The sequence below is a fragment of the Bubalus kerabau genome, chromosome 15 (genome assembly GCF_029407905.1).
Source record: "Bubalus kerabau isolate K-KA32 ecotype Philippines breed swamp buffalo chromosome 15, PCC_UOA_SB_1v2, whole genome shotgun sequence".
NCBI lineage: Eukaryota > Metazoa > Chordata > Mammalia > Artiodactyla > Bovidae > Bubalus > Bubalus kerabau.
In genome coordinates this window covers 5661431-5685813 of record NC_073638.1, presented here as the reverse complement: position 1 = coordinate 5685813, position 24383 = coordinate 5661431, and the positions used below count along the sequence as shown (strand labels likewise).

At 39.7% G+C, this 24383-nt stretch overlaps 1 protein-coding gene and 1 pseudogene across 1 annotated transcript; one reads left to right on the top strand and one right to left on the bottom strand.

Moving 5' to 3' along the window:
- The first annotated feature begins 1265 nt into the window (after positions 1 to 1265).
- LOC129628695 (60S ribosomal protein L23a-like) lies at positions 1266 to 4778 on the top strand (annotated as a pseudogene).
- Positions 4779 to 8356: 3578 nt separating this feature from the next.
- MMP13 (matrix metallopeptidase 13) lies at positions 8357 to 18946 on the bottom strand. Its single transcript, XM_055547471.1, has 10 exons — positions 18827 to 18946; positions 18497 to 18738; positions 17305 to 17453; positions 17005 to 17130; positions 15050 to 15211; positions 13512 to 13629; positions 12386 to 12519; positions 11304 to 11463; positions 9384 to 9487; positions 8357 to 8457 (listed from the first exon to the last, which is right to left on the bottom strand). The coding sequence occupies exons 1-10, from the start codon at positions 18944 to 18946 to the stop codon at positions 8357 to 8359; spliced, it is 1416 nt and encodes a 471-aa protein (XP_055403446.1).
- Between the last annotated feature and the right edge of the window lie 5437 nt (positions 18947 to 24383).

The window sequence follows — 24383 nt, the reverse complement described above, 5'->3', positions numbered from 1 at the left end:
ACTCAGCTCCCCTTGCACCATCAGATTAGTGCTACCCTTACAGTAGAGTGAAATGTATTTCATGACCCCTGATAAATACTGAATATCTAAACACACAGTGGACTGTGGAGGGTGGAGAGAAATTAAAGAGCTATAAGGAGGAAAGTGGGATGATTTTTATGGCCCAGGCTCCAACATTACTGTATGGTCTTAGAGGGGTCCTTTCCTTTCTCTTGGCCTCGGTTCTCATTTGCAAAAATAAAAAAGATGAATCAGATGGTCTAATTCCTCTAGTTATTTTCATCTTAAGTAAACACAGGATATACAATGTTGCCACATCTCCCCAGCCCACAGATTTACCACACTGAAATATTTTAGGGAATGTTTTGAACTTATATGTAAGTATTAAGAAGAATCATATTAGTTCTTCACTCATAATCCAGTTGATTCCACGTAATCCCTGGGTAGATCTGTTGCCCAAGTACTCTGCTTCCATCACCACTACCATAAAATACTGCCATTGTTTCACTCTCTCATTACCCTGGTCCCTTGGTCTTTATTTTATCTCTGTTATTCAAACCATAAATCAGTTGATTCATTCCCTGAGAAATTGGGAGGGTCTTCCCTGGTGGCTCAGTGGTAAAGAAGCCACCTGCCAAGGCAAGATTCATGGGTTCCAGTCCTGGGTTGGGAAGATGCCCTGGAGAAGAAAATGGCAGCCTACTCCAGTATTCTTGCCTAGAAAATTCTGTGGACAGAGGAGCCTGGTGGCTACAGTCTATGGGACTGCAAAGAGTCAGGCAAGACTTACAACTAAACAACAACGGCAACAATGAAATTGGGAATACAACTACTTAGTGAAATGGAGCAGGACCCCTGGTCCTGTTCTCACCCTGCCTTATGTCTGTGAAAAAACTTTAGCCAAAGAATAAGTTTAATCGGAGAAGTGAGAACATGCAGAAACAAGGGAAAACAGTATAAGGAAACCAAATAATAATAGTTTAGTCTTTAAGCAAATTCAGGGACCTTTAGTTCCTTCTCAAGGATTAAAGAGAATATTCTGGGCCATATCCTATGAGCTGTCTTACAGATACTGAAAATCCCACCAAGTGTGAGAAGTTAACTATCTCATGGACAGACTGTAGGTGTGACATAAGAGGCCACAATTCTAAGAATTGACCTCAAGGAAATGGAAACAAACCAGCCCTGGGACTGAAGATTAACTATGCTTCAAACATATGACTCAAACAACCACGCTGGTCAGGCCACCAATGACCAATTTCAAGATGACGGTCAGAGCTGACTGTGCTGTTTCTGCATGTAGCCGCCCCCCTCCCCCATCGTTAATAGAACTTTAAGAGCTCTTGTCCCCTGATTGCAGGGAGGAGGAGTTGGCCTTTGGACAGGAGTGTACCGTACCCCCTAACCCCCTCCCCTCCAGTTGCTGGCATCCAAAATAAAGCAAACTTTCCTTTCCACCAGTCTGGCCTTTTTACTGGTTTTTGAGAGGTGAGCAGCTGGACCTGGGTTCTGTAACATTAGGAAGTATATTATTTATCATGGGATAAATTCTAATAAGTGGATTCAGAAAAGTGGGCCTGGCTGGAGGCGCAGCTGCTGTTTCTTAGCCTTCTGCTTAACTCAGAAGGATCCAGACCAGAATCTGCCAGAGACAGAGCCAGCATAAGCATACACACTGTGCCCACATGCTCCAAGTTACTTGGAACTCACAGAGTTCCTTTTCCCTTGTGTTGCTTTGGAAGCAAAGTCACAAGGCACTGGCACTCACTAAGCCAAGGTGTTGTCTGGCTAGAGGACACAGCCCAGAAAGGCCGCTCCTTCACCACAGACAGCAGCGTCCTCCTCGGGTGGACTGGAAGGCTCTGTGAGCTTGCACTCTGCTGCTTTCAATACCTAGCCTGCTAAAGGAAAGGGAAGGTTGTCAAGAAAAGGAAGGCTACTGGTCTATGTAAACCTTAACAAAGAAATAACCCAAAACACGCTTTAAGATACATCTTTTAAGTCTTTTTGCCACAGCAGGTGGGGCCACAGCTAAGGATGCTTGGGTGACGTCCTTTAATCCAACATGAAGCCATGAAGATGAAGCAGCAATACCTTCACTTGTGAGCAACTGCAAAGTCTAACGGGTGGATTTTCATTAATGTGAGTCGAATTCCGTTTCAACCAAGATTTGAGAGGCTCACAGACTCGCTGGATGTGAAGTACTTATGCTCATTTCTTGCTCAGTTGATGTGTAGGGAAATTATTAAATGATTATTTCTGGAGTGGGTAATAACAAACTTTAAATGTATGGGAGAGACATTTTCTTTCTCACATCATCTAAATTTAGGGCATAATTGTGACCATTTAAGGCAAACAAGATACCATGATGAACTCTTCCAGGAAAGGTCATGCTGTTGGTGTGATTGTAGCTCATCTCTGGTTCTCCAGAGGTCATTAACGGACTAGCTGTGGTCCCATTTAAGTGCCTGGTGAGCAGCGAAGGAGAACACAGCCAAGAAGCCCTAAACGAGCATTGGATGAACTCTAGACCATCAGGCAGGTATAAAATCCAAAAAAGTTAGAAAAGCTACACGTGAGACACCTTGGAACCTTAAGCATTCTCCTTCTCTGATCTTGACGTCGTCTCCAGTGAGAGGCCTAGTAACTTGGGGCTTTCTTCCCCCTCGCTGCCGGCTGGTCTAGTTTCTTGTCAGAGTGACTCCGTTCTCTGTGTGCGCGGGTGCATTTGGCGGCTTCCACTGGAGTCTGTCACCCAGAAGCCTGTGGTGACGTGCGAGGCCCGGCCGTGGTGGTTTGGCCTGACACCCCATCCGGCCTCTCCTCTCCGTGAAAAAAGCTTTCACAGTTGAGGAGATGAATGGCAGGGAGATTTCTGTGACTAAGAAAACTAGAGCAAGCTATTCTCGAATTCCCTAGGGAAATGAAATAAGAAAGCTTGTTAAACCCTATTTGAAAGTCAGTGGCATAAAGTCAGCAATTAAGCCATCAGCGATCTGGCCAGAATCCTCATCCCTGCATTAGAGAAGGAAGCGTTGGTTTCGCTCCTTAATTAAATCGTCTGATTCAACATTTTCAAGAGTGTGGCTGATGCCACCTACTGGAACTATTGTGAATCTCACAGCCTCACGATCAACCCTTAAATATCAAGGTGTTTTCTACTGCTGCTGCTGCTGCTAAGTCGCTTCAGTCGTGTCCGACTCTGTGCGACCCCATAGACGGCAGCCCGCCAGGCTCTGCCGTCCCTGGGATTCTCCAGGCAAGAACACTGGAGTGGGTTGCCATTGCCTTCTCCATCGTGTGAAAGTGAAAAGTGAAAAGGAAGTCGCTCAGTCGCGTCCGACTCGTAGCGACCCCATGGACTGCAGCCTACCAGGCTCCTCCATCCATGGGATTTTCTAGGCAAGAGTACTGGAGTGGGGTGCCATTGCCTTCTCCGGTGTTTTCTACAACTGGGACTAAATTTGGTGGCGAGGTATGGTGACTATCTCTCTGTGAGATCTGCTGTATATGTTTTGGTATGTTTATTCTGATATGAGGATACAGAGATGGAAGACACTATTTTTAATTTATTAAAAACATGAACGTTCTCCCAGGATCACTTCAAGGGCAAAATTTGTTACACCAGCACAGAATCTTGTCCGCCGCTGCTTTTTAAAAACCATGTGAACTTTTGGTTCACTTCACTTTTCAAACTTTTCACCCTCATTACGTGTGATGAAGAGGCCATTACTAGCTACAGTTCAACTTGAGTGCAGAGCATTGTTATTGTTGTTAGTTGCTAAGTCATGTCCAACTCTTTTGCGATCCCATGGACTGTAGCCTGCGTGGCATTAGCTCTGGGCAAATGCAAATTTGTGGACGCAGTGTTACCTTTCATAAAACATTCATCTGGTCTCCTCACATCACACACGAATATCTGTGTGAACAGGCTTTTTGTATTTTAACTGTAACATATTTCATAGCACAGCCTATTAGGATGAACTGCTCTACTTGTATTGAGATTTGTTTTGTTTTGTTTTAAATACTACCCTCATTCCCAAGGGGAAACTTTGATGTAATAGACGTTTGGTGTAATTTCAATTTGGTGTTCTGGCCACAGGGGAAAGACACTGATCCAGGTAACATCAGTCAGATTGGGAACTTGAAACCGAGACTGGAGCAGAGATGGGAGTTAGAAAATAATCCTGACCGTATATCTCTATTTATTGATCGATCTAGCCATCCATGAGCAAGGCCACACAAGCAAATAAGAAAGCAAATGAAATTTTTTCTGAAATCAAGTTAAACAGTTTTTAAAAAAATAGAGTAGCCTTTTCAAGAAGAAGGAAACCCCTGCCCTTCCCAAAGCTGAAGCCAAAGCAAAGGCTTCAAGGGCCAGGAAAATAGGGTTGAAAGGCGCCCACAGCCACAAAAACGGAGATCCGGATGTCACCCACCTTCCCGTGGCCCAAAACACTGTGGCTTGGGAGGCAGCCCAAATATCCTCAGAAGAGCGGCCCTAGGAGAAACAAACGAACAACCACTATGCCGTCACCAAATTCCGCCTCCCCGCAGAGTCACCAGGAAGAAAATAGGACACAACAGCTCACTCGTATTCACTGCGGGCGTCAAGGCCAGTAAAGCGCCGGATTAAACAGGCTGTGAAGAGGCTCTACGACAGTGACTGGGCTAAGCTCAGCCCCCTGGCCAGGCCTGATGGAGAGAAGGAGGCCGACATTCAGCTGGCTCCCGACTATGATGCTTTGGATGTTGCCAACAAGATTGATATCATCTAAACTGAGTCCAGCTGGCTAATTCCAAATATAAAAGTTTTCACTATTTAAAAAACAACAGTAAAAGAATGTAAATGAGTTTCATGTTCTGATATATTTGTAAAACCTTGTTCAACAGGCTAAATAGCTTCTTTGACACGGAACTGTTTGTAACCTTTGAAATACTAGCATATGCTATGAATCTTCTGGAAAGGGTTCCCCGAGATCATAGCAGGGAGTTGTGAACCCCAAGAACCCCGATGTCGTCTCTCTTGGGAGCCCTTGCGTGGCCTTTTCTGAGGGACTGTGTGCCGTGAGGGATCAGATTTGTTAACACACAGCTCCGTCATTTCCTGGCTTGGGGTGCCGCAGACTGGGCCTTTTTAGTAGCTCCCAGGTGCCATGATGCTGCTGGCGTTTGGAGCACACTGTGCGTGCTGTTCTAAAGCAGCTGCCCTTTGCAGACAGGAACCGGAATCCCTCCACTGGAGCTTCCCCGAGAGCCAAGCCATCCACCTGAGACGAGGTGGGGATGGTGAGCTGACCACAGCAGCACGAGGCACGATCCGCTGGGCCCCAGGCCAGGGGGGGCCTTACTGCAGAGGGGCTTCCCCCTGCTCTGAGGGAGGCGTGTCCCCACCTTGTTCCAGAATCATGTGGACCCCCATTATGCTCAGAGTTCATGTTTCCATCAGCTGACTCAATGACCAAGAACTACATACTCACATGTCAAACCCTAGAATGACCTAGCCATTTCTTAAAATTTTAACTAATAGGCTTTAAAAATGAAAAAGGTTTTCCTGGTTTATCATAGGGAGATTCTCTGGTCTGTGTTGGGCACCATGAAGGGTGGGAGGAACATGGTTGGATTGGGGGATTCCCTGGTGCAGTTCATCCATCCATACCTGACCAATGTCCTCATAAAACTCTCTGTAGGGGAATTCTCTGTGGGCCTAGTGGTTGGCATCCAGGATTCTGGGTTTCTGGGCCTTCACTGCTGTGGCTCAGGTTTCAGTCCCTGGTCAGGATTGAGATCCTGCAGGTTGCGCAGGGCAGCCAAACCCCCACCCCCTCTGTAATTCTCTGGGTTCCAACAGTTCCATTCTAGTCTGAAAGTGTGGCCTGGGGCCCTCCCCCCCACTCCCTGCACTGCCTGGTAGCCCTTAGTTTTCATGAAAGCTTGGGGAATCTCTCTTCCCTTGTGATGCCCTTCCCCAGTGACCCTCTTGTGCCCCTGCCCTCATATACACAGCAGGTAAAATTCCCCTTAGTAGAGGACCTCGGAGCACCAGGTTCCCTTTCCTTGTAGCATTTATCATCGTTTTAAGCTATACTCATTTGATTGATGTGTGTCTCCCCAACTACACTGTGAGCTCCAAGAAAGCAATGAGGTTTTCCTGTTCACCGCACTCCCAGCATCAACCTGAGTTCCTGACACAGGACAGGAATTAATATTTACTACATTTTATTTATTTATTGGATGGATGAGTAGATGGATGATATTCTACTCCAGTAGCAAAACTTAGAAATAAGGAATCCTATTACATTGTCCAGGAAAATGAAAAGTGCATGAATTGACACTGGGGCTCACTGGGAGGGAAGAAATGCGTCTTCTCTACACTCACAACAGGTGGCCACTGCTCCCTTGAAAAGACACTTAATCTACTCAATTCTAATTGCATTGTTTCCTTAGTAGGATAGAAACTCTTTAGAGATCGAGATCAAGTTTTTCTAGCATCTTAGGTGCCTGACATTGAACAGGTACTTATTAAATGTTTGGGAATGAACAGTGCTCAAGAAAACAGAAAAGACCAGTGTTTAAGCTCAGTGGACTTTCTTAGATGGAAACGAGGAAACAGTGGAGTTTCCTAGATGGTGTCCGTCTTCCTTATTAGAGTTCCCTGCATCCCCATGGTCCCCAAAGCGGCTAAGCCTCTCATCTCCCACATCAGGAAAGTAAAGCCCAAACAGCTCAAAGGAGCTGTCTGAAGTGATGCACAGAGTCAGCACCAGGACCCAGTCTTCCTAATTTAGACCTACTGCTCTCTCCTCCTTGTGACCAAGGCGCACTCTAGGCAAAGAGACTGAGGAACCTGTGGGCTCAGTCTAGGGCAGCTGGCTCAGAAGAGGGGGCTCATCAGCGCCAGGTTGACCAAACTCGACCAGAAATTGAGCTAACAAAATCTGGTACAATTAACACCCTAAATTTGGATTTAGGGTCTTTGTACAAAATAAAGAAACAAAAAACAAAAACAGTAATGAGCTACATTCACCAAGAAACATATGGTTAGAGAAAGGAATAGTTTAAATAGACATTCTTTGAAGAAAAATTATACCAAAAAATACATATTTATATAATTATATATAAAATTATACCAAAAGACAAAAATATACCATATACCAATGTCTGTTGAAAATATCTTTTTATTATAAACAACATGAACACTTCCTAATACACTTTGCATATACAGTACACTTTCTTTTCTTTGCCTGAATTTTTATGAATATGATCTCTCAACACAATGGTTCTTCCCTTCAAGGCCATTTATATATTCAACAAGTACCAAGTGAAAGGCACTGTCAAAAGTTATGAAGGATTAAAGGGGGAAAAAAGGAGAAAAAAGGAATAATTTTATTCTTCAAGAGGACCATGTTTTCTTTATTTTAGATATCTTTGTTTTTTTAACATACACATTTCCAATTTATAAGATGTAATTTAGACTATTTCTTTCAAAAACAGCTTATATATCCAAGGTAAACTGGACAATTAAAACACTTTTAGATAAAATAAAAGTAAAACATTACTTTTAGTTTTAAATAATCAAATGATTTATGAAAAAGTGATGCTATGGCCTTAGATCATTTTGTTAACAATTTTAGTTTACTCTGATGTTTTTGAAAGACCTGAAATATTTTAATACCTGAAATATTTTAATACTTTGTCTTCTATAAATATGAAAAGGAATAACTGTCTTCTTTGAGAGCAGTCTTTGAGTCACTGTCAAAAGTGAAAATTAAGCAGAATCCAACGGCCGAATCTTCTGTCCTCACCGCTAGTCTCTGTCTCCTATCATTAGTGACTGTGTCTGTATGAAGAGGGGCATGTAGATCCAAATATTTTTAGTGCAAAATCCAAATATTTCTTTGGAAAGTTGTCTCAAATGTATTTACTGCAGACATTTCCCTTTGGTTTATTTTTGTGTATGGATGTTAGTAAAGATAAATCATTAATTGGATAAATATATTTGCTTTTATGTCTTTGCAAAGTTTTCTTATAAATAATATGTTAAGTAACTCTCTTTGACACACCATATGCCTCATTTTTGATGGGAATGTTGTCAACTACTGCCTCTACATAGCACACGAGAATTAGGTGATTCATCGAGATAATGAATTTCATGACTTTGAAATACAATGTGGTCCCAGCCACGCATAGTTGTATAGATACTAAATAGTCAAAGATAACTTACTGAAGCTCGTTCACAGAACTAAGCTTTCCCCGATATCTCTCCTTCTCCTATAACCCACCCCCGAAATGTCTGGAAGTGTTGTTTATCTCAAATGCTTTCCAGGATTTAAATAACAATATTTTAAAAACACTTTTAACACCACAATAAGGAATTTGTTGTCATGACTCTAACAATACGGTTACTCCAGATGCTGTATTCAAACTGTATGGGTCCATTGAAAAAATAGATATAACCTATAAGAAAAAGACCAAAAAGATTTCAGAGTTTGAAAATAAAGTTTTACTCTAGCTACCATTAAAATCTCAATCTGTTAGATTCACTTTTTTAAACATTTCAATGCCTACATTATAAACACAACTAATGCTTTAACTTATTGCTTATAATTTAAAGAAGGGGAAATGTATAAAGGTTTCTAGCTCTCCTAAAATGTCACCTCAAATTAATTGCTGTGTTGGCGTGAGTTCCAGTTTTGAGGTTTGAATTTTTTTTTTCCTTTGGCCATGCCCAGCTATGAAAGCACAGTCTAGACCTCCAGGGAATGACCCCAAATGCTTGAGTTATTGATATTGGTTATTTGTTGCAAGTTAGAGATAATGTCCTTTTCCATAATTAAAGCAAAAAACATTTTATATTTATGATGTTATTTGTCTTCACATATAAAATACTCCCCATTCATCCCTGATTTTAATTATGATAATACTTTTTGCATCTTGTGTGCTGTGCTTAGTCACTCAGTTGCGTCCAACTCTTTGTGACCCCATTGACTGTAGCCAGCCAGGCACTTTGGTCCATGGGGATTCTCCAGGCAAGAATGCTGGAGTGGGTTGCCATGCCCTCCTCCAGGGGATCTTCCCAACCCAGGGATTGAACCCAGGTCTCCTGCATTGCAGGCGGATCCTTTACCATCTGGGCCACCAGGGAAGCCCTCAATATCTTTAAATTTAAAGTCGTGTTTAAGATTTGGCATCTTTTATTCATAAAACTAGCAGTCATTAAGTTAAGCTCTTATTTATTGTAAGCATATTAATTTTTGCTTGCTGGCTGTGTAAGTAGTCACAATAAGTATGTAAGCCTTAATTATGTAAGGTTTTCATTAGTGAATCTAAGTTCTAACTGAGGGGCTACAGAAGCTCTCCACTAAGATCAGTGAAATAGTTACCATTTTTCTGGTAGACAGCATCTACTTTATCACCAATTCCTGGGAAGACCTCTTCAATGAGTCTGGGGTAGTCCTTATCCATCACATGGTTGGTGTCATCATAGCTATATAATAAGAAAAAGAAGCTCTTAAGTGGGTTGTAGGTAAATTACTTTAGAAATAATACAGTGGATATAATGGCAACTTTCAAAATTGACAAGTTTCCAATTTTTAAGTCCATTCAAAACATCTGGTAGTTTTTTTTTAAATTAAGAACTATAATACTGAGTATATAGTAGATACCTGGTGACTATTTTGACTTGCCTAAAGGCTGTGTTTATAAAGATGGTTATAAACTCATTTCCACTTCAAAATTTGTACATCTATTATAAAACTATGTTATTAGGAAAGCATTTTTAGAGTCAAATACATATGTTTCTGGATGAACAATTGTCTATTGATCTCTCACTATGTGTAAGACAACTTGTTAAGGGCAGTCTTGGATACTAAACTATTTAAGGCTCAGTTTCTGCACAAGGAAGTTACAGAGGCAAATGGTAGTAATAAAGCAAGGGTGGGGAGCATAGATTTCTCCTCCCATAACTATATATTCCACACTCCTCTTCCCCAGCACAAACTCACACTCTAGCCAACCAAACACATTCTGAAATCAGCCTAGGAGAACAACCTCCCATGATGCACTCTTCCTACTGTTACTGATGAGAGTTTTTTATATTCTTGAGGTACAGTCCAATAAGTAAAAGCTAAGAATCATTGCACCATCAAGAAGGCTAAGACATATACAGATGGCATTGTAACACGAGACAATAGGGGCTAAACATCATGAGAGAATATACATGAGATGTCACAGGAATTACATGAGAAAGGAGATAGCCTTTGAATGCGGTGATCAAGAAAGACTGTGCATAAAACAGTATTTCAAATTAACTTTAAACATAGGATAGAATGTCAAGAGGATAAATGTAGGGAAAGACCTCTGGCAAAGAAAATTGTGTAAGGGAAGGTTATGCAGAGATAAAAGCACAAAGCTTTTGAGATATGGTAAGCAGTCCATCTTGACCAAACCACAGACCTCATATAGGATAAAGGGTCAGAAACACTAGACCAGGTAGAACCTAGATAGTAATATGTAATAGTATTGTATTTAATTGAATTGCATTTAAATTTGTGAGTGTCATTATCAGAAATAAGAAGTCAAACGGTAAAGATGATATATCCAGGAGTGTGTGTGTATACACATGCACGCATGAGTGTACGTGTGTGTGTGTGTATAGAAAAAGTAAAGCTACCATTTAAAAAATTCCAAGTTTTGGACACCTATGAGATAATCATCCCTGAATTGACTTGGGCTCACAAACATTGCCAATGTCAATGCCGCCTTAAGCTCTACACATGTTTCCGATAGTCCAGTCCTACTTGGTTTTCACAAGGGTCTGGCTTTACAGAGTGTAAACCTAGCAGCTTCCTGGCCAACCTCTGCACTGGTCCAACAGACTAGAAATTGTGGCCCTCTCGCACTCAGGCTCTCCCTGTACATATTCTTGTGTTCCCTCTGGCCCCAGAAGATGGAGTTGCATGGAAATTAGAAGAGGATGACAAGAAAGAGAATCCAGGAGAAAGATGAAATGAACATGTCAAAATAAGAGAGACAGCTTTGCCATGGCTTAAGTACAACAAATGATTAAGAAAGAAAAGTGTGGCCCAGAGCAAGTGAGAATTATACGTGAATTTTTCAAGAAGGCTTGAGACTTTCAAAAGCCTGTCTTAGGGGCTACTTGCAGGAGCTGTCACGGAACATAAATGAATGACTGGTTTAACATTTAAAGTAATGCATGAGATAATAATTTTAAGCAACAGGAGATGCTCGAAGCTCACTTTGCCCTCTGACACACGATGGGGGAGTAAACATGGCTGCCATACCTCCAGACTTGGTTTTCTGAGAAGAAGAGCGTCTTCCCTGAATCCTCAAAGTGAAGGGCTGCGCTGATCTTTTTAACGTGTTTTGGAAATCCAAGTTCAGATATTTTTTTTGGATAATCTTCCAGAATATCATAACCACTAAGTGCCCAAAATTTTCTGCCTAGAATAAGTGAAAGAATCTGTTTATTATTCAAGGGAATCCATTAAAACTCACATATGTAGACCTTTGCTTTAGCAAAGAGAAAATCATTTTACACCTTTATAAATAAATTAGTCAATGTTTGTGGTCACCGTGTTTAAGAAACACAAAAGTATGAGCGTTCTTCAAAATTTAAAATCCTAATTTCCTAAATGTAAGCATAGCCAGTGGAATATTATAATTAATTTGACCATTAACTCTGAATATTAAGATTGGAGCTGGGTTAAAAACACATTAAGATTTCTACAGAAATAAGCAACACAGTAGGAAGAGGAAATTAGATTGAAAACTCATGTTTTATACTGGTACAAAAGTTGTCTTCTTCTCTAAAAAGTAACTTTATTATAGCATTAATTATAATAGTCACACAATAGAAACAGCATTAGTAGGATCTATGTAGCTAATACAAATTATGATCATGCAGCTGGAATAGCAATTTGGGAACCTGTGTCAAGGGAACAAGTAAAATATTAAAATGCATACATACTATGAATGGAAATGTTTACTATATGTTTTACATATGATTAGGGACTAGACAATAAAGTGAGAAAATAAATTGACCTTTCAGAAGGAGGAATTATGAATAATTTTCTTGAATTGTTAAAAATGTACATTGTTATAACATTTTCTCAGCAAATAATTTTTAAGAGGAAATAAGAGAAACCAAGAGTGGATATGAGTAATAATGCAGACTTTTTACTTGTCAAATTGAGGACACTTGGTTTCAGAAAGGTTTCGGGTGCTTTCTGGCTTCCATTTTGTTATACTTGATTCTTAATTTAGACATATTTTTGACAATGATCATTTTATTAAATCTCTGGTAGTTAAAGTTCATCGCTGCCTGCTCCAGGCATATGCGAAGTTTCGCTGGTGGAAATCTTACCTCTAAAGATGAAGATAAGGTCATGGGAAGGGTGCTCATAGGCGGCATCAATACGGTTGGGAAGTTCTGGCCAAAACGATTTTGTTAAAAACAGCTCTGCTTCAACCTGCTGAGGATGCAGCCGCCAGAAGAATCTGACACAAAAGTAAAACACAGAGTTTGCATCATTTCTTTGAGTGCAGTGTTTCTATCCTGCTAGCCACTTGTCTCCACATCAGTACAGATAAGCCAGACAAAACCATTCCCTACCACCTGTGGAGGGGCAAGATTTCCACTTCCCTTTAAATACCAGTTAAACAAGCTGTTTCTGTCTTAACTCTAGCCTAAATGCTGAAGTTGAAAAGTCTCACAGAGCCTTTATGAAGGCTCCAGGCCCTTTGTGTGCTGGGATCATTTTTGTCAGTTTTGCGTATCTTGCAAGTGGCAAGCAAATATGCCAGGCACTGTGTCGGGCTCTGGAAAGAAAACATGACTGACACAAACTATGCTCCCAAGATCGCATGGCCTGGGGAATCTGATACAAGAGAAAATACTGGAGCAAAATGATTTGGAACTATAATAGAAGAGGAAGGAATGCTACTGGATCACAAATGAGAGAATAATACAGATAATTAACAGATAATTAAACAATGGATTAATGAGTAAGTGAACAAATAAGGATACTAAAACAGTATCAAAATTAAAAATTAGTATTTTGGTTTTTATCACCTATAAATTTAGGCTGTAACATGCTCATATGTTACCAGAACCAAAGCTTTTCCATACCAAAAGGAATTCATGTGAAATTATGAATAACAACTCATTAATATAGTAATTGATTTCAATTATTGTGTTTTGTTAAATAAATAAATTGTATTCCTATATGTATTTGGTTATTTTTATAAGAAAAACTACAACCAAAGATTTAAAGAAAGCTGTACAATGCCAAGATTATCCATTGAAAGGTAAAATGTTTATCCATCAGTTATTTTACTTCATCTGATATACGTAAATAAACTGTTCAAAGGTCTGTTATTTTTACTAACTTCACCTCCTTTAGAATTCTGACAAGATGTTTTGGCAATCTCAGACATGACTTCAGAAATGTTCGTCGCATGCAGGTTTCATAAAGTAATACCAAGAGTACCTGTCTTTAAAGATCAGTGTTTCTCCGCGGAGACTGGTAATGGCGTCAAGGGATAAGGAAGGGTCACATTTGTCCGGTGTTTTCGGATGTTTAGAGTAGGGGTCTTCATCTCCTGGACCTGCAGTCATGAAAATGAGTTAAGGAAGTGACTGAGGATGAGCTGCTCCTATCATTGGAGAGCAGGAAGAGCTTCATCCAGGGAGGGCAGTGGGTCCTGCCACCTCCTACATAATGCACCAAAGAACCCGTAATCCCTCCTCCTTCCTCCAGGGCTACCACTGTCTTGCCTGTGGGATTTCCCCTTCTGTTTTCAACTTCAAAAGCCCTTGAGAATCATCTCAGCTCCAAATTCAGCTTTCTTGAGGTTGGTGATAGAAACGGGCTGGGGGAGCAAGAGACTTTGGGGAAACTTTCCCCATCCTTTGCACAACCTATTCACAGACTGCTCCTGAGAAACACATTGCTCTCACAGACATTTCTGGAGGCACGTCATCTCTGTGGGAGCCCTCCTTTGGGCTCTTTCTCAAGCCTACTTGACCAGCTGCCAACATCAGCTCACCTTGCTTTAGAGTTTATCACTGCGTGTCTGCATCTCAGTGAAAAGCCGGCCTTCAACCACTCTGGTATGACTTGTAACGTGTTGGTAACTTTCCAACCAGCTCACATGAGTGCAAAAGGGTTGCAGGACATAAAATAATTCTAAACTTCTTTTTCACTACCTATGTCCTATTAGCTCTGTCATGAAGTCCCTCAGCCAAGATATAGTAGAAATAGTAAAAACTGCAAAATTCTTGCCTCTGCCTTCACCAGCTATTGTGGTAGATTTCAATCCAGAAGAGAAAATAGCTTGGGGCTGGCCTGACTGTTGTCTGAGCTCTGTGTTCCAGAAGTGTATACACTGATGCCTGTGTACTATGGCTGTACTTCTATTTATGGTAGGTATTTTTGCTTGTTTGGGTTGAGGTTTAAGTATTTTGTAAATATTATTGAAAATTTGGAAGGAAAATGAAGAAATTCTTACAAATGTTCACTGTAGATATTGGTTAAAAACTACCACGGGCTACTTGAATGGTTTCTACTGTGGTAAACAGGAGTAGTTGAAAGAATACCCACAATTTATAAAACCTGGTTGAAATCTCACTTTCTCACTGTGAAAGCTACCCCAAAAGCTGTGTTCCTATCTAGTGTGTTTCACCCAGCTGTTATAGACATACTATTTAAACTCTACAGCCTTAGTTTCTTCATTCATCAAATGAAGAATAAAATATTGCCATTTCTAATGTCAGAGGTATCGTCAGGATATCAGATGTACCTTGCGATGTATAAAATACAAGGAGTTACATTCTACAAAAACTTTGGGGAATGGAATATTTTCTACTTGAGCAGGTAGATTGATATTTAAAGAAAAAATGAGCATGATTCTCCAGATGTTAATAGCAAAACCAGGACAGTGATATTGGTAATGGTAAATTCATTAATAACTTAGAAAATAAATGTGTATATGTCTTCTGCTGTCAAGCTGATATATCAGTAGTTACCATAGAGAGACTGAATCCCTTGGACATCATCATCAGGAAGCATAAAGTGGCTTTTTCCAGTGTAGGTGTAGATGGGAAACATGAGTGCTCCTGGGTCCTTGGAGTGGTCCAGACCTAAGGAATGGCCAAACTCATGGGCAGCAACAAGAAACAAGTTGTAGCCTGTAATAAAAGAAAGGAACTGAGAAAACAAAGTCCTCCAGTGACCAATTCACAGAATAAACACTCTTTTCTTTGTTTATTTATTATGTCGTCATTTCTCCTTGTCTGTTTGACGCAGTTTTTAAAGTTAATATTCAGTTGCTTAAAGGAAGATTTAAAATGTTGATTTAATCATTGTAAATAATTTGGTAATCCTTTGATTATAGCTGCCTACACAGATTACCAACAGATTGATTAGCAATCAATAAGGTTTTACTGTGAAAACACTAGCAATCCTGATTTGCTCTTTGCTTTCTCATGTCAGTGAGGAAAGTAGAGAGTGATGACCTTAAATGGAAACTTATGGGGGAAAAACTTAGGGTGACACATATCTAGGATCTGCTTAGAAAATCATCTAAATAGGAGCCAGCAATCAAAGGTATGATGACCAAGCATAGAGAATGCATTAAATATGGTCTCCAGGAATCTACCTGAGAACAAATTCCTACCAAATGCTCCTTTCCAGTATATCTCTATACTCTAGAATTTAAAGAAGCAGAAACTCTAGACACGATTGGCCAACCTTCCTCTTAAGAAGGAAGGTTGACGACCACTGTGTCTCCATGTTTACATTATTTCCTTTAGTCATTCTTCCCACAAATTTTTGATGCTTCTGGTATTTTAAATAGGAAAACAATAAAATATTGAAATAAAAAGACACATGAAAGCTGGAGCCGGTGGTTACAGTTTGACCTTAAATACCCTTTGCTATCATAGCCTATACATGAAGAAAGTATGTAATCAACTTAGTGAACTGTGCAGACTGCAGCATGATCATTCATTAAACCCAGAATTTACGCAGGAACCAAAAACTGAGGCTTACTGTGACTACGCCTTAACAATACTAGGTGTTGCTCTTTCTTCCTAAAACCATTCTTATCTGTGATATATTCAGACTTTAAATATGCAAACTCCCACCTTTTCCTCCAAAGACAGATGGTCGCATAGGCATTAAGACATTGATTATTTAATGCCCAGTTTTACTTTTTGGAAAAATAATTCCTTTTTTTAAATGAATAATAAAGACTAGATGTTTTTGAGGACTACCCTCTAACTATCACAATTAAGAGTCCATATAGCTCCAAAATTAAGCCCTAGTTGGGATAATTTGGCTTTTCTACCTAAATTAGCATTCTCAATTCTTTTGAGCCTTTAAGATTCAACTACTGACTGAATTCTCTCAACAGTTTCATTTTGCTTTTGTAAATACATTTTAATCTGGCTTGTCTCAGACTTTCTGAAGTAAGAAACTATATTGATTTACTAGAGTGGTATTTGTAAAAATCAGTGGAATAGACAAGTCTAAAGAAGTAATCATATAACAGAGAATAGAAATACGACTGGCTTTGTGCCATTAATATTTCTACAAAGGAAAAAAACTATTTCAACTCACATCCAACTTATTTATAATCTACATATTTAGCACTAATAGTTTTTAGATTTATATTTATATAAACCGTACTTCTTCACATGTCAGAAGTAATCCACAATAATAACACCTTTGTTAACAGAAAGCATTTTGATCCTATTTCAGAGTTAGCTAGAATCCCTCAAGCCACTAGACTAAGTAGATTTTGCTCATTTTTAATGTTGCATATTGGCTTGTAGAAATGCCATTTGTAGAAACTAAGATTATTATACTTATTAAACTTTTTTGAAAAATATAATCAACAAATATAATTTACAGTATGCTTCTTAACTTCTTTTTAATGGGATCTGATAATCATGAATTATATCTTTATAAGAAATATTACCTTTGGAACTACTTGTCCAGGTTTCATCATCATCAAAGTGAGCATCTCCACCATAATTTGGTCCAGGAGGGAAAGCGTGAGCCAACAGACCAGAGGGTCCATCAAATGGGTAGAAGTCGCCATGCTCTACACACAAAAACAAGAGTTAAGAATTTAATTATACCCTGTAGTGCCTAGCCCAGGTGCTTGGTGAATTTTTGTTGGATTCTGTAAAAACTAATGAGTACCTGAAAGAAGGAATAAAAGAATGGAGCCAATAGTAGAATAGAAAAATGTTCAAAAATTATTCTGCATCATTACCTTTAGTTCCAAAAGAGATCATGATATCAGCAGTGCCATTGTGAATTCTGGTAAAATCCAGAGGTGTCACATCAGACCACACCTTAAAGGCTTTTCTGAAGGCCTTTTCCACTTCAGAATGAGTCAGATCAGGTGTATAATTCACAATTCTATTTAACAGAAAAAGCTTGAATCAAATTTTTGGAAAGTGAAAACTCTTTTAGAATATATTTTCTTGGAGTACTGCTTTTCAACTCAAAACGCAATGGCTTCTCTAAAAGTTCTACTAGAGGTCCACTGTTTCAAATAACTTCTTAATTATGATGTCATCAGTTCAGTTCAGTTCAGTTCATGTCCGACTCTGCGATCCCATGAATCGCAGCACGCCAGGCCTCCCTGTCCATCACCAACTCCCAGAGTTCAGTCAGACTCACGTCCATCGAGTCAGTGATGCCATCCAGCCATCTCATCAAAGAATATAATGCCATGAAGAATTTTATTAGATACTTGAGTATCTCCAAATATTTGACATCTTAAGTTTAAAGTGTTTAGATGTTTACTAAAACTTATATGGCTGCCATGCTAAAAGTTTTGTATCACTGTGGTTTAAACAAATGAAATAGCTCTGTAAAGTTCATAAGAGAGTGAAACTCTCCATTTTTAGCACTCATAATAAATATGATTGTTACATTTTCAAATTTTCTTGAAACTACTCTCTTATTTTGATTTTATATCTGAAAGAAATATATTTAGTTTTGCAAAAAAAATAATGCTGGCTTAATGCAACAGTAATATATAATAGATATTATAAGATATTCTCATCAACAGTATTAAAGTGTGTGCTCTGTGCTTAATTGCTAAGTTGGGTCTGACTCTTTGCAACCCCAAGACAGTAGCCTGCTAGGCACTTCTGTCCATGGAGATTCTTCAAGCAGGAATACTAGAGTGGGCTGCCATGCCCTCCTCCAGACGATCTTCCCAACCCAAGGATCTAACCCAGGTCCTCTGCATTGCAGGCAGATCCTTTACCATCTGAGCCACCAAGGAAGCCCAAAGTCACTCCTAGACCTACTTAATTTCCAGTTTAAAATCTAAGGCCTACTTAAAACAATGGGACCACACATGTTCTGTAATCTGTAGCTTGTGCTGAAAATTAGACAGTTGATATTACAGAAAGCAACAAATATTAAAGAAAGAATAGTCTATGATTTACCTGTAGGTTAAGTTCATTTTGGACCACTTGAGAGTTCTAGGAAAAACATTGTATTCACCCACATCAGGGACCCCACATCTTGGTTTTTTCATGATGTCTAAGGTGTTATCATCAAGTCTGCCAGTCACCTCTAAGCCAAAAAATGACTGCATTTCTCTAAGCCTGTCAATCACAGAGCTTGCTGCAGTTTTCTTCAGGATTCCAGCAGGATTCTGAGGATAGTAGTATGATTTCAGGTAGCTCTAAAAAAAGGAGAGCAAAATGACCCTCTTTTAAAGATAAGGGCATTTTGAGACTTATCACATCACTGGAATTGTTAAAATACTCTACCTCTGCAAACTGGAAGTCTTCCTCGGACAAGTCTTCAGAATCTCCATCACTGGGAAGGGGCAGGGACCAACAAGCCGTCCAGCTGAAGAAGAGCAAGCCAGCCAGGACCCTTGGGTGCATCTTGGATGATCGCGCCTGGAGGCAGCTGTCTTTTCCCAGACAAGTACCTTTACTTTTATAGGCCTACTGTGGTGAGTCATCAATTATGGACAAGTTTCAATTTCCTAGTTGGTTAAAGGTAAACATGCTTACATAGCGCCTTTTTTTTTTTTCCTCCCGAGAAGTGTGGTTTGTGGTAGAATTTGAGGGAAATATAATATGAGGGCTTCTCTCCTTTCAGCAGGGTCTCAAAAACCATCTTGCAAAATAACAGCCTCAGCATATTTATGGCTACTGTGGGAAAAACCAGAGAGTAAAATTTTCACTTCACTTGGCAAAAAAACTTTCCCCTTTGCAGGAGAGTAACTACTTTTTCTTTTTCTGATAAGACTATCAAGACAGTACACTTACTTCCATAAAGAGAAACCTAGTCTTGTTTCCAGAATGTTTATAACCTGGTGAGTTTTAAACTTCATTTTTTCCAGAGCACCTAAGAGGTAAATATTATGTATACCCAAAGGCCACAGAATTGGACCAGAACCAAGCTTAGAGACTCACCACCGGATTGAGTGCTGTGGTTGGAATTTAAAAGCACTGATGTGACCTCTCAACCAACATGGAGCCTTGCACAAATTCCCCTATAGGTCTAGGCAGAAATAGAAGGATGTGTTAGAATACAATATAATGGAATACAATATAATGGCTAACATATTGAGGGATTACTGCAGGCTAGACTTAAAAGGTGTTATCTCATCTAATCTTTATGACAGCCTTATGAAGTAGGTACTGTTGGAAGACTTGTTTTTCACTTTACGAATGAATAATCTGAGACACAGAGAAGTCAAATACTCATTTAAGGTGATATGGTTAATAAAACGCTTCTACTTGGCATTTGAATCCCGGCCAGTAGGTTGAAGACAGCATGTATTTAACTGCCATGGAATATGACCTCTACTCTCTCCATTCTCAGATATTTTCTCAAAGCTGCTTGGTTCCCAAAGCTCTGGGAGGGCTCAGGAAAACTAGGACTCTAAAGTGTCTTGATTTTCATTTTCAAGTTTGAACAATAGAAGTACCTTTGGTCCAATGACTCGAGAAAGCAGTCCTTTAGGGGCCTCTAGTCTATTATTCGGAGAAGGCAATGGCACTCCAGTACTCTTGCCTGGAAAAATCCCATGGACAGAGGAGCCTGGTGGGCTGCAGTCCATGGGGTCGCTAAGAGTCTGACACGACTGAGCAACTTCAGCTTCACTTTTCCCTTTCATGCATTGGAAAAGGAAATGGCAACCCACTCCAGTGTTCTTGCCTGGAGAATCCCAGGGACGGGGGAGCCTGGTGAGCTGCCGTCTATGGGGTCGCACAGAGTTGGACACGACTGAAGCGACTTAGCAGCAGCAGTCTATTATTCCCTTTAGAACTTCACACATTTAATACTATGAAATCAGAATGCTGTCTTTGATTCCTTGTAGATGTAAATGGATAGAGCAATATGGGCCATGATTTTCAGATTGATCAAATTGTTGAAAACGCAAGTTAATTTAAGTGACTAAGAGTCAGAGAGAAACTTAAGTCAGAAAACACACTAAGACAAACAGAAGGAGCATGAATACAGATTAGGGTGAGAAGGGAAGGGATATCCTTAAAATAAAATGCTATAATCTATATTAGCCAGTACCTCAGAGAAAACCAGAAAAACCTATCAAATGTAGCCAATCACTCAAGGGAAGTTTATTACGCTTTTATCCAAAACAGAGCCAAATAGATCCTCACAATAGATTATTTCCTGAGTTCAAGATTTGATTTAGGCTCAATCAGCAATGCAAAATAATAATTTGTTCTAAGCCTCTTCCCTGTACAACATTTTATTTTTAGAGTAAGTGAAAATCATCCAAAATTTTGATTCATCTATTAAACTTACAGGAAATCAGCTCAGTAGAAAGCATTTGTTTTTACCAATACATTTTTATAAAGTCACATTAGATAATAAAAAAGAAGTCCATGAACAAGAAGTTTAAAAACAAGTGATATTTTATTTAATGTTTGAAAGTGGGTGAAAAGAATAAAGTAGGCTAACTGTACTTATAGATCTTCACATTTATCTAGAAATGGCACCATTTTAAACTAGAATTTTTTAGTTATTAAATCAGTGAACACTGACTGAGCATCAACAATGCAGCATACGTCACTAGTCACTATGAAGATGAAGGGAAGGATAAGATAACAGCCTCTTTCTTGGGGTGATTACAACATTTTCTCCTCCACAAAGAAACATTTTTAATGAACAATAAAAATCAATGTCACCATTTTTCAACTTTAAAAATTATGCTTACTATCAAACACCTTCAATAGTTTATTAACTTCTTATTTCATTTCATTTATTTGCATTTTTCAGTGCAAAAGATAAAACACAGAAAGAACATGAGAACATGCTGATGCACATTTCATAATTTTCTCAGGGGAATAAATATAAGTTCCTCAGATTAAAGTAGAAATCAACTCCTTAGGAAAATCATCAAATCTCTTGCCTATAGGCATCATTCAGAGAGGGGTGGTTTCACACAGTGATCAGCATGTGTCACCACATGGAAATGTGCTGGCAAGCTTCTTGTCAACACAAGTCCTTATCTCAGGTTAATTGTTAAAATTCATTTTAACAGGCCTTCTGGTGAAGTCGTTTGTGGTTTCAAATGACACCTTTAACACAATGAGGCTGAACTAGTATGTGCAAATGGTTCTAACAAGCTGACGAATCACTGGGAAATCTGAAAACTTGTGGAATGAGCAAACACAACTGCAGAGGAAATTAGATATGTGTAGGTATATGTGTCTACTGCTGACTCAGACATAGGCAATATGGGACTTTTTAAAACATATGTCATCATCAGTTTCTAAGTTCAAAACATCACCCAGGAAAGACCCAAAAACATCGATGAATAACTCTTAAGTAAAGCAGAGGGGTGTTACCCAGCTTAGAAATAATAGAAACAATGAGCCATTTGAGTTAAAATTATAAAAATTCATAAAGCAAAGAACCTTCAAGTTAAAAGAATAGAAACAATGAGCCATTTGGGTTAAAATTATAAAAATTCATAAAGCAAAGAACCCTCAAGTTAAAATAATAGAAACAATGAGCCATTTGGGTTAAAATTATAAAAATTCATAAAGCAAAGAACCTTCAAGTCAAAATATTTTGCTTCAGTTTAGCATGATGTAAATTATTAGTGTTGACATGACACTTAGTAGTATCTTTATTTTTCTAAAAGGTAAATGATTTGATTCTAACTACATGAAGTAATGAGCTGACTCATTAGAAAAGAAACTGATGCTGGTAAAGATTGAAGGCAGGAGAAGGAGACGACAGAGGATGAGATAGTTGGATGGCTTCACCAACGCAGTGGAGCAGGCTCCAGGAGATGGTGAAGGACAGGGAAGCCTGGCACGCTGCAGTCCATGGGGGTCGCAAAAAGCTGGACATGCCTGAGTGACTGAACAACGACACCAACACAAAAATAATCATTTTTATAAACACTCACTGATGGTTGCTTTGCTCTAGTCTCTGATTTTCTTTCCTTCTGTCTTTTTGTTTGTTCGTTTGGTTGGCCCACAATCCCATGAAATGTGCTCACAAGTGCTCTATAAAAAAAAGAGAGAACTAAACTAGAATTTACATGCTGGGCTGGATGAAGCACAAGCTGGAATCAAGATGGCAGGGAGAAATATCAATAACCTCAGATATGCAGATGACACCACCCTTATGGCAGAAAGTGAAGAAGAACTAAAGAGCTTCTTGATGAAAGTAAAAGAGGAGAGTGAAAAAGTTGGCTTAAAGCTCAACATTCAGAAAACCAAGATCATGGCATCCGGTCCCATCACTCCATGGGAAATAGATGGGGAAACAGTGGAAACAGTGTCAGACTTTATTTTTGGGGGCTCCAAAATCACTGCAGATGGTGACTGCAGCCATGAAATTAAAAGATGCTTACTCCTTGGAAGGAAAGTTATGACCAACCTAGATAGCATATTCAAAAGCAGAGACATTACTTTGCCAACAAAGGTCCGGCTAGTCAAGGCTATGGTTTTTCCAGTGGTCATGTATGGATGTGAGAGTTGGACTGTGAAGAAAGCTGAGCGCCAAAGAATTGATGCTTTTGAACTGTGGTGTTGGAGAAGACTCTTGAGAGTCCCTTGGACTGCAAGGAGATCCAACCAGTCCATCCTAAAGGAGATCAGTCCTGAATATTCATCGGAAGGACTGATGTTTGCTGGGAGCCGGCACATTGCATATTGAGTGAGGATCTGGAATAGCTCAACTGGAATTCTATCACTTCCGGGAGCCAGCGTGAGGCACTCCGCCCATGACAAAGGTCATGAGGAAGGAGGCTCGGCATACGCAAAGGCGGGATCGAGCCTCAGGAGTCCCCCTGGAAATTCTCGAGCATCTACCCCCAAAACCAGAGTCTGCCTACTTTCTGCTTTGTGCTTTCACCTACACCTCTGACTTTACGGGGGGCTGTCCCCCACTACCTCTCTCTGAAAAAAGAGTTAGCTCACAGCTCCAGTTAATAATTCCTGGGTGTGACAGTGTTTAACCTACAAACTCCTTTGGAAATCCTCTAGCCTGCCTGAATGGGTTTTTCCGGCCACATGTGATTGTTCAGAGCCTCCCAACTGTGAGAGGCAGGAGATGTTCTAAACTGCCTAAACACAGATTCCTTTGAGTAGTTAAAAGATTGATTAGAAAATGTATTGGTGAAGGGTTTTTCACTTGTTGGGCCAATGTTTGCTGCTAAGTCTCCATACTCCTACTGTGTCCTTGGCAATGTATTGATTGATATAATGGGTGTATAGAAATGTAAAATGCAGCTTTGTTCAATGCTTTTTGGAAGGCTGGCGCCTGACTTTGGAATAATCACCTTTAGAGAAAGATAAGTTTCTTAAAATGTTAACAGGCCTCCGGGCCAGAAGATGATGTCTATCACCTGAACTTTTGCATATGATAAGTTTACAGGAAAAAAGCCTGGCTTGCTGCATGACTCTACCCCTTCCCCCATTATCCTCTATGCATAACTTAAGGTATAAAAACTACTTTGGAAAATAAAGTGCGGGCCTTGTTCACTGAAACTTGGTCTCCCCATGTCACTATCTCTCCCAAATTCCAGCTGAGCGTCCATCTGGAGCGCGGATGTCCTCTGCGACCATTTATTTGCCTGGGCTTCTAAGACCCACTCGAGAAGGTGTCTAAGGTGGGGCACCTTCCGCTATTCTAGAGGGCGCCTGCGGCCTCCGTGGTCAGAGCTAACCTGGTGTCACGGGTTATATTGATTTTCCGCGTAAACCAAGCCACTCAGCTTCTTTTCTCCACTGAATTTTCCTACTGAGCTATCCTTATTTCAGCCGCTTTTCTCCACTGAATTTCTTCACTGAGCTATCCTCATTCTATTACTCTTTGAATCTTTGA